This window comes from Gymnoscopelus braueri, assembly GCF_963280865.1.
Source record: "Gymnoscopelus braueri genome assembly, chromosome: 16".
In the NCBI taxonomy this organism is placed as follows: domain Eukaryota; kingdom Metazoa; phylum Chordata; class Actinopteri; order Myctophiformes; family Myctophidae; genus Gymnoscopelus; species Gymnoscopelus braueri.
This window is the reverse complement of record NC_137616.1, coordinates 38784316-38795675: the sequence shown is the minus strand read 5'-3', so window position 1 is coordinate 38795675 and position 11360 is coordinate 38784316. Positions and strand designations below refer to the sequence as shown.

At 42.5% G+C, this 11360-nt stretch overlaps 1 protein-coding gene across 7 annotated transcripts in view; it reads right to left on the bottom strand.

Annotated features, from left to right (window-relative positions):
- Positions 1-11360, bottom strand: part of filip1b (filamin A interacting protein 1b) — a 46481-nt gene continuing 35121 nt past the window's right edge. Inside the window, exons 5-9 of one of the 7 annotated variants that reach the window (XM_080453942.1) lie at positions 5387-8195; positions 4397-4461; positions 3733-3790; positions 602-659; positions 1-548 (exon numbers count right to left, since the gene is read on the bottom strand). In XM_080453942.1, the coding sequence (XP_080310068.1) occupies positions 538-548; positions 602-659; positions 3733-3790; positions 4397-4461; positions 5387-8195 (3001 nt within the window). In that variant the 3' untranslated portion in view covers positions 1-537. Of the gene's footprint in view, positions 660-2458; positions 3791-4396; positions 4462-5386; positions 8196-11360 lie in introns of those variants that run through there. The other 6 variants (XM_080453944.1, XM_080453941.1, XM_080453946.1 and 3 more) reach the window with 6 other exon arrangements.

The following is an 11360-nucleotide window of genomic DNA, read 5'->3' as shown; positions in this document are numbered from 1 at the left end:
TGTTGCCAGATTCTGTGAGAGAAACAAGCAACCAGGCCTAGGAAAACCAGCCCAAAAGAAGTGACTATGGGCCACATGAGCACTTTAACATATACATCAGCTATTTGAAAATAGCAGATCTACAAGCTCACAACGTGTCGCGATGCGACGCGTTGTGAGCTTGTAGATCGGCTATTTTCAAATAAAATCTTGCGGGGAAATTATAATAAGCAGATCTGGCAACCCTGCCGGCGGGCCTTGTGCAGTTTCAGAGCATTTTTTTTCATTTTGATGATCAATTGGCTTGTATCAATGGAACCAACATAGCATACGTTCTCATTTCTTGGTATCACTATGAAACCACGTTTATCAATGTTTTAAAGAAAACATACCATGTAATCTTTAAAGGTTATTTTTTTATATTAATATTATATTATCATTAAAAATCTTAGTGTTTTGGCAGTTATTGGGGGGCCCACTTGCAGTATCCTCACGGCTCACAGGTTGAGAATGGCTGCAGCAGACAGGCTGTAGTTGAAGGCCAGTGACCAGAGAGGACTAGTAGGGACCTCCATGTTGTGCTATCATCTTCACATAGTGACCAAAGAGGACTAGTAGGGACCTCCATGTTGTGCTATCATCTTCACATAGTGCATAACATTCCCTGGAAGATAAATAGACTGTGAATGACAGTGAGGTTGCTGTCTTTTTTTTCTCTCTCTCACACACGCACGCACGCACGCACGCACGCACGCACACACGCACACACACACACACACACACACACACACACACACACACACACACACACACACACACACACACACACACACACACAGGGACAGGGACAGAGACAGAGACAGAGACAGAGACAGAGACAGAGACAGAGACAGAGACAGAGACAGAGAGAGAGAGAGAGAGAGAGAGAGAGAGAGAGAGACAGAGACAGGGACAGGGACAGGGACAGAGACAGAGAGACAGGGACAGAGAGACAGGGACAGAGACAGAGAGAGAGAGAGAGAGAGAGAGAGAGAGAGAGAGAGAGAGAGAGAGAGAGAGAGAGAGAGAGAGAGAGAGAGAGAGAGAGAGAGAGAGAGAGAGAGAGAGAGAGAGAGAGAGAGAGAGACAGAGACAGAGACAGAGACAGAGAGTACTGTAGGTTGATGGGTGGATGGATGCTTTATCATTTTTAAACTATACGTTTTGTTATGCTGATGTTAGCCAGCAGCCAAATGTTAGTTACTTGTCTCTTGTTTCTTTCTTTCTTTCTTTTTTTTACCAGAAATTATTTTGCGCAATGATCATTGTAGGATCACAAGAATATTGCCTTGGAACCATATTCCAAGGCAATATTTTCAAACAGAATACAGCTCAAAGAAACAGCTAATATGTTTCATAAAGGCAGAGGTCTTTACCACCGCACCATATCTGCATACCAAAATATAATAGTTTATTTGAAAGGCTATTCTCAAAATGATATTGTAAGTCACTACAGATTCAAGTACACAATGTTCCTCAATTAGATTAACTATTTTTTTCTTTCAAAAATGATGCTTTGTATGGTCCTATGTTGACATAGGAACTTTCCAGCAATATTTGTAAAATATGCATCATTATCATCCCTTATGAGGGGATTATTAAGGGTAGGCCATTTGAAATCTTTTCTTATCTGCTCTTGGAGTATCAGTGATTGCTATGAATGAAGCTATTTTGTATTTCCAGGAACAGTTGCTTTATCTGACCATGTGGGGGAGCTAGATGATTGGAAAAACAAGACCTTGTCATCAAATATAAACTTTATTCAAATCACTGTGAAATATCCTATAACTCTAAAGTTGTTTCAAATTACTCTGATTGCTATATCTGAATAGGCTCAATAGACAGACAGACAAACATTGTATTTATTATTTTTATATATATATTTTTTCAATATAAGTAGTGATTCCTGTCCTGTCATGGCGTGAGCATTCTTGAGCTCAATTAATAATAATTAATGACTTAATTTACTTTAAGTGTAACCCTATATATTTACCATATGACCAGCAACCACCGCATTGAAAAAAATGAAAACGATGCCCATGGAAACAAGTGACAAATTATATGAAAGCATGTAATATGATACAATTTAGGTGTATAGCTGAGCAAAAATTGGATTTGATTGTTGTTCGTATTTATCTACACAGTAAAATCCTCAGTTTAACTCAGAGAGCGTACAAATGTAACCAAATTGACCCATTATATTTGTAAACTCTCAGAGATACAAATGGATAAATTAACAGTAGGCCTGCCCCCCTATATAAATCAAACCTTTGGTTGTCTGACAGCTCCAGGTCGGTCAGTGTAGATATAAATGGAAAGATGGGTAAAATTATGGAGGTTTCCTATTACATAGGTACTGTGCCTGATTTTGAACGAAATATTACTGCAAGATCACACAAAACATCCATGAAAAATGAATATATAACAGACAATGCTGTACTTGGTTTGGAGATAAATGTTTATTTGACTATTTAGATTCCACAACGTGTCTTCAATAAAATCATAACAATTACTTCCACACATAAGGAATAGTCTTTGGAAACCTCCATAAGAAATGGTGACGTATAACACTGCATGGACGATATATGAGGAAATACCAAAATAACAGTGGTGGACAAAGTACTCAACTCCGGTACTCCAGTCAAATTTGTACTTGAGTTAAAGTACTGGAGTACTTGCTTTTAAAATACTTATGTACTCAAAAGTGCATGCTTTAAAAAAAGACTTAAGTATTCCAAAGTACCAATTCCAAAGTACATTTTCTTTATAATATCAACGCATTGCTGTATTGAAGGAATTTCAAAAATAGTGACAATTGCAGATTTACAAGCTCACAACGCATCACATCACAATGCATTCTGAGCTTGTAGATCTGCTATTTTCACTATAATTGAAATAGTGGTTAATTCATAATGCACTTTTCCCTTCCTGGTAATACAGGAAAGTACAATATTTGTCTTTCAAATGTAGTGGAGTGAATGAAAGTATCCAAAAATGCAAATACTGAAGTTAAATACAAAGACTCAAACAATGTTCTCAAGTACAGTACTCAAGTAAATGTACTTCGTACTTCGTGTCCACCACTGATGATGAAATACCAAAAGAAATATCTACAGCAAGCCCCAGTGGTCCACCCAGATGGAGTTAAATACAGTCATTCATTAAGCAGTGCTTCAGCAGTGTCACATCAAAACATGCAGAGATGTTATCTTCTGATTTATGAATCAGAAGTGAACATGAAAAATAACCTGAAAAGTAAGCACACAGCCTGCCTTTTATGTTGAATATAAAATCTCTCTCTGAAACATACATGATTACAAATGGAGTTGTTGAATGGCGAACAAACATGCCACAATTGTGTATGTGTGTGTGTGTGTGTGTTTGTATATATATATATATATATATATATATATATATATACCTACAGTGGGCACACTGCCATGAAGACAGAGATGGAATTCCAGTTATGGCTAGTCTGTATGTCTCCTGTATCTTTCTTAGTGGCAACATAGATTAAGTAGATGCAGTATTTATTATTGAGTCATGGCCATGGCAGCAAATTGAGCTCTCAGCTCTTTCCACCCAGCATGGAGGAAGTGCTACACACAGCCGTCGATTTCCGCAGTTCAATTTTCATCGACTGGCTCTCAGCTCGTGACTCTACCCTTGTTAGTGTGGTAACACTCAGCATGGCCTTGCCAACTGTTTTCATACCTTTGGACATAGGGATTCGTGAGCCTGCCGTCCGAGTTGACTGCACATCCGAGACGGGCTGGAAAGAACACAAATAACGTGAGACAAGAATTGCCAAGAAGACATTTGCATCGTAGTTATAGCCCTGTTTTAAACCAAAAATGTGTGAATCAAACTCACAATGTGTCACGAGTCACGACCCATTGTGAGTTTGTAGATCGGTTATTTTCGAAAGATTTACAAATTGTTTTTGAAAATGTTCACCTATGATGACAGGTCCAAAATAGGAAGGCCAGGTTGAAAGAGGTTAAGTAGCATACTGTGTGTGAGTCAAAAATATCAAGGCAATTGTCGTGATTCTGTCGAGTGAGAATTTCATGTAAATGAAAGACAAGCTCCATTTATACCAATTCATAAGGGTTTGACAATGGTTGGTAATTGGATATTAATGGACACATGATACAAGTTTATTGAATTAAGGGAATTACAAGCTGTGCTGCCCTGCAGTCATTTCTAGTGCACTCCTGTTCAGTTAAAATGAGGGGATGTGTGAGTTGGTGCCAGGGGAAATGTGTGCATCAACTTAACCTGACCCTATGAGAGGCCTGTGTTCAGTTGATAATGCAAGTCAAGTCACTCCATTTGTTAGTACGGTTTATATGCAAGAGACATGACTGTGCTATACCTGGAGAGAGTGCTATCTAGGGAGCACACACCACTTGATATCATTTTGTAACATTTCAGAAGCAACTGCAATGTAAAAGATTAGACAATGTTTCAGATATTTTTGTTTTGGGAGAGAAAAAAAGCCTCAAATCACTGCTGACTGATTATGAGGACATCAAAGATTTAAAAAAAAGAAAAGAAAATGCATAACTCACATTTGCTGTTTTGTTTTGTCCAGAACATTTGTTAACAACAACATAGCGTAGTAGGCCTGCTGCTATACATAGGTTGTGTTTAAAAATGTGTGTCTTAAAGGCCCCATGAAATTAAACCGTTTAAGTTTGTTCATCACCCATGTCCTGCGCTGAATTTCACCTAAAGTATACCAGTATCTGTCCCAACAATGGCAAATAAGTGGTTTTGCAGGTAGTTCTAATGGTATTTTAGAGTTTGTCTTTTCTATATTTCTATAAATTCTGCCAGTTGGCCAACTGGTATAACAGGTATCTATGGTTTGCAGAAACATACAATGACAATGACAATGTTTTTCTCTGGCCACCAGGGCACTAAGTACTATAATCTTTGTCAATTGACTATCACAAAATAATAATAATAATAATAATAATAATAATAATAATAATTGTAATATTTGAAGTTACAATTAGGCATGCGGTTTCTGTATGGTAAAGTTTTGGTTTAAGCAAAGATTAGGTTAATAAACATCTTTTATGGTTCTTGTTTTGGTTGCTTGACAAGATTCCCCAGGCACTGCCTCTGAGTGAAACACCTAGTTTTTAGGGCGTCCTGTTGGCTACTATAAACACCAATCAATATCCAATCCAGTACCTCCTTAGCTTCCCGTTTTTACAGGATACACTTATATATGTGGAGTCTAATTCTCTAGCCATTTCATGGGGCCTTTAACAAACTAGGCAAGCATACATGTATGGAAAAATGACTTTTCAGGGTAGGAAAGCAATTGACATTGAACGATCTGTAGATGTCTTACCACTGACTGCGTTGATCTGGAAGGTGCTGAGTTGATGGGTGTGATTGTGATGCTACTCGTCACTTTGCTAGGAGTCACCTTCCCCACTGTGGTGGTGTTTGGTTGCCGCGGGGAGCGGAGTACAGTGCCCATTGTCTCCTTGCTCTCTGAGCTCGAACCAAGTGGCCTGAGTGTCATGACGGGACTGTTGCAGCTCTCTGAGGGCCTCTTGAACTGTGGGCCTAGTAGGTGTATGTGGATCTTATTGTCCTCTGTAGTGATGATGTTAGTGTTGGAGTTGTACTTCTTGATGGACGCGGGGACCTTTTCCTTGTCTGGCGTCACCTTGAATACAGCACGGCCTGTGGTTGCTTCCTGGAGCTCGGGCGAGGAGGCGGCAACTACCTCAGCTACAGGGGTCGTGCTGACTGTAATGATGGACACCGGTGACAGGGCACTGTTACAACTTGAGCCCCTGTTGCCTTGCTCTGGAGACTTTGTCCTGGAGATGGTGGTAATGGTGACCGGAGATTTCACTCTGTCAGGGCCCGTCTCACCAGCTTTGGCCATTGAGAACACCGTGGTGGGTTTGGGGACAATGGTGATCCTAGGTTTCTGCAGGCCCAGCGTAGGGATGATGGTCGTGCTGGAGAAGAAGTCTTCTGCTCGAGGGCTGGTGATCTCCAAAGTGGCTGTGTTGTTCTCAGGACTGGGGGTTACTCGTATATGCAGCGGCTGTCCTGGCTTTTGTGACATGGTCAGCTCAGCTGGTTGGCGGAAAGAGGAGTCCCCGTTGAGTTGAGGGTCTGGCCTCAATGGACCCGTCTGCGAGATGGTGATCGCTTCCTTCTTTCTCATCCACGGGATGCTGGATTTTCTCTCTCCAGGTTCTGATGCTGCTGGAGGGTAGCGCTCCAGAACTGTTGGTTTCTTGAGGCCCCTTTGTATTAGGTTGCTCATAATGTGGTTCTCCTCCAAGACTGACTGTCTGATAAATACTGCCGGTGTTTCGTCCTCATGGGGCTCACTGGCTGCAGCATCAGTCTGCACTCCAGTGGAAGTGACAGGGACGTCGATCATTCTGCGGCCATTCATGCTGGGCCTCAGCGCACGGCTGTAGCGCTTAGTAGCCTCCAGCTCTTTGGTAAGGTTGGCCACTTCCTGGGTTATGCTATTTTTCTCTTCCTCTTCCTCAATGAACCTCTGTTTGAGGACCAAGTAGTCTACCTGCAGCTGGGAGAGCTGGTCCTCCTTGTTCATTAGTTCGTGGATCTTCTCTTTCAGGGCTTGGACATCGGTCTGCAGCTCTCTCGTTTTGGTCTCCTCGATTTTGCAGCGTATTCGCAGCTCTGCCTCAGAGTTCACCACCTCACCCTTTTCTATGGCTTTGTTCCTGGCGATCTGGCACTTCATGTCCTCCAGCATCTGAGAGAGCCCGTTTGCTTTGTCCTGCTCTGTCCTGAACTTCTTCTCCAGGAGATCGTACTCGTCCTCTGTCTTCATCAGATCCCCTTCTACCACCTCAAGCTGTTTGAGACGCTTTTTCAGTCTCTCGATTTCCAGAGTGAGCTCTTTTATCTTGTTGTTGTCATCATCTCTGTTACTGTCCACATTGGCCCGTCTTTTCAAGAATTCCCTCTCCACCTCCTCCAGTCCATCCATTCTCCTTTTCATCGTACTTACTTTGGTGGTCAACTCCCCACACTTTTCCTCCTCACTTGCAAGTTTAGTTTTGATTTCATCTTTCTCATTAGTGAGGGTCGTGAGTTTGACCTCCATTTCTGATTTGAGCTTAAGGAGTTTTTTGCTCTCCTCAATAAGCTTCTCTGTGACCTCCATGACCTTGCCCTGCTCAGCCTTGAACATCTTATTCAGATCGTCACTTTTTTGTTCCTCCTGTTTGAGTCTCTCAGCCATGTTTTTTCTTTCATCCACCAGCATTACTGTAAACGATTTCAGCTTCATAAGGTCGTCTTTCAGGACCAGTTCCGCCTTTTCAAACCTGGAATCTGAGCACTCCAGTTCTTTCATGCGGCTCTTCACGGTCTCCAGCTCTCCAGCCAGGTCTTTTACTACACGCTTCTCCTTTTCTAGGTTCACGTGAAGCTGGGAACACTCTGTTTTGCTCCTGTTGAAAGCTACCTCCAGTTTCTCCAGTTCAACCATTCTCTTCTGTAGCTTGTCCACCTCTAGCCTCAACTCCTTGCTGTGATTATCTTCATCTTGCAGCCTCTTTCTCAATTCCTTGCACTGTGCCTCAGCCTTAGTTATCTCCTCATCCTTGCCTTCCATCTCCAGCACTCGCTTCCTCAGGTTCTCCAGCTCAGCCGTGAGAGTGGTGTTCCCGCATTCGCCCTTGCTCATCTTCTCCCTCAGTTCTTGGAGGTCCTGCTCAGACTTCTGCAACGTCCCGTTGCTCTCCTCCAGCTCCTCGATTTTGTTTGCCAGACCGGCCAGCTTCAGCCTGAGCTGCCTGCTCTGGGATTCCCGGTCGGCTAGTTTGACGGCCATGTCCCCTTGCTCCTGGGTGAACTTGGCTGCCCTCAGCTCCAGCTCCGCCTCAAGCTTCAGGACCTTCTGGCTGTCCTCCTTTGCCACGCTGCTGATTGTCGCCAGCCGCTGCTCCTTTTCCTGGAGTTTCTGGGTGAGATCTTGGATCTTCTGACTCTGCTGGTCAATCTGATCCGTGTGCAGCTGCCGTTCGTCCACCAGCATCAGGGCAAAGGACTTGAGTTTGACCAGCTCTGCTCTCACCTTTTCCAACCGCCGGCTGTGCTCTTTGTCCTTACGAGCCTGGTAGGCCTTCTCCTGTTCCAACAGCCGTTTTAGTCTGAGAAGACACAAAGGGAAAGGACATGTGAACTAATGAGTATGATATAATCATGTACTCATATTTTCACTCTTTTGTGTATTCCTCATTTATCAGAAATTGAGGCATACAGTTATTTAGCCTAAGAAATTGAAGGGTGGATATACCAGCATCATTTTCTATAGTTACTGTAACTGCACTTGTGTGATAATACTTTACACACACATAATTAAGTTGATGGTCTACGGCTATCTGATGGACAGATTGTAATAATCCAATTAATATATTTATTTATCTATCAAGGCTGCCCTGCCAACCTCTATATATAGTGTAAATATTGTATATTGTATTGTATACTGTGTAGATATTGTTGCATGTTTTTATTTAGAGTAAGTAGTCGTAAATAATTTAGATGTTTCCTCCGTCACCTAGTGAATTGTATTTTACTTAGAGAAAAAAATATCCGAACACTGATTGCATTTAAAGACCTCCCATGAAATCTAGCAGAATATTGAGACCAAATACCCAAGCAGGACGTGTTTGACTTTGAACTGACCGTCCTATTGGCCACAGTGACAGCGATCAAAAACATGCTCTTTCAAACGAACACTGGCAGGGTCATCCTGATGGGTAAAGTGGAACAAAATGTATGTTTCTTCACAATTCCGATCAAAGGCAGAGTAACTGCAAACAGCAATGGTGCAAACGTGGAGTAGAACATGTAACGTATAAGATGGCTGCATCGACAGAAGTGAATTAGGCTGTATAGGATGATGTACTGTACATCAGCGTTTCCCGACCTTTTCTGGACTTGAAAATCTAGAAAATGTTTATGGCCCACCCATCTGACTACTTAACACGGCAGCCGAAGATGGTCAGATGGGTGAGCTGGATGCATATTTCAGAGCATGCTCATGTAACGCCCGGGGATTCGAACCCGGGTCTCCCTCGTGGAAAGCCAACATCTTAACCATTAAGCCAAAGGGAATTCCCTTTGGCTTAGTGTTTAAGATGTTGGCTTTCCACGCGGTTCGGATCTCGGGCGTTATACACTCATTTTAATGATCAATCAATCGATTGTGCTCCAACCAACACTGGTTGGGAATCGCTGAGGTACATCATCTCACGGCTTCCCGCTTATCAGACTCAAAGTTGAGTGCATTAGACCTCTGAGCCTGTGGGCACTGCATGGGAGCCCGGATGAGTGGGCAAGTGAGCAAGAATAAATGGGGGGGGGGGGGGGGGACCACACAGATTAGGGCCTGGATTCTCATGTGATTCTCCCCCAGCCAGGCCAGCAGAGCTGACACTGGCCAGCCCTGCTATAAGTGCACATCACTAACATCAACAACATCAGACCAGTGGTGGAAGAAGTACTCAGATTTGTTTAAAGTAGCAATACCGCGATATAAAAATACATGGTTAATGTATGTTTTGTATTAATAATATCGTGACTAAAGCTGTTAAATAATTGTAATGCAGTGGGGGGGGGGGGGGGGGAGTACAATATTTGCATTTGTAAAGAAAAATGGAAATATTCAAAGTAAAAAGCACCTCAAAGTTGCACTTAAGTACAGTACTTGATTAAATGCACTTTGCACCAGTGCATGTGATTCTCCCCCAGCAGTGCTGCCCAGCACATCAGTAACATCACAGAACAACATTATAGACACAGAGATGTTACGGTTTATTCTTTTGACTTGGACTTTTGACCTTATCACATTAACCACTTAAAAACTGTGTACTCAGTTGACTCTTTTTAGATGTACTTTATGAATAAAATTAACTTGACTTTTTCTTCTTCTTTTTTTCCCTTCTTTTTAGGGGGGGGGGGGGGAGTGAGGTCTTTTTTAAAATAGTTGTGTATTGCAGAAGTCTAATTTTGTTCTAAATGTGTTATATCCAATCTAATGTATATTAATTATATCTGTTACTAATGTGGGATAATACAATAAATTAAAGGGGGAGGGGGGGTTGAGGTCCTGTGCAACAGGGACCACTGCAAGTACCATTTACACTGAGCAAAGACAACAGATGTTACGCCGCAGAGCTGCAAAACAAAGATTAACCTTGATTTAATGTACTGTAGGTACTGTAGATGTTTAACCCAAACTCTGCGGGAGTCTCTCTGCACTTCTGCACAGCCCCTTGCAGGGAGTCTGAAACAGGTCCTGTTTTCATATGGAGATTGAACTGGCACCAAAAAGCCTTTAAAACACATTTACATTGTCTCTGGTTGGAATCTATTACTCTGCATGGAAACCAATTGCCAAAAGCATTCTACCTAAAGACACTTGAGAGTTTTCACTCCAAAAATGTATGTGATGTGCAAAGCAGTGCCAACAGCATTCTACATACATAGACTCTTCAGAGTTCTCTCTCCAAAAATGTATGAGATGTGCAAAGCAGTGCCAATAGCATTCTACATACATAGACTCTTAAGAGTTCTCTCTCCAAAAATGCATGTGATGTGCAAAGCAGTGCCAATAGCATTCTACATACATAGACTCTCAAGAGTTCTTTCTCCAAAAAAATGTGTGTGATGTGCAAATAAGCCAACTCTTGAAACTCGGCTAAACTTACCCATAAGTTAGGATGCAAGGCAGGTTGGTCCATATCTAATTATAAGTGTGTTTTGGAGATTTGTGCAGGAAGCTGCATGGACTGCATGGAAGCTGAGAAGCCGGACTACGGCGTTAAAGCCCCCCTCATCCCACCCTCACTCCACTCCAATGGGGAAATCAGCCATCGCATTCCAAACAGCATGTCGTCAGCAGCAGGACAATGCAAGGTGAATGTTGTGTTTTAGGAGAGCGCGCCACTCTAGCTCCACGCTGCTTGGTGATGTCATTCAGTCCATATATGGCACAGAATGGCACTTTGCCCTCTTTTATAGGACGGGGAGGGAGGAGGAGGAGGAGGGGCTCAGGCCAGGAAGAAGGATAGTGTCTGTTTCCATAAACTTTTTCCCTTGATTTCTTTTTCCCAGGGTGGCAGCAGGAAAACAGGGGCAGCACGTGAAATAATCTCATTCAGCAGGTGTTAAATACACCAGTGGTTCTCAAAGTGGGGTCCTTGGGGGTGGGGGTTGTACCAGGGGGTCCCCAGCCAAATTAGTTCATATACTGTAGCGTCACAATCATTTTAACCACTTTAACCAAATGTTATACTTTGGCTGTTCAAAAA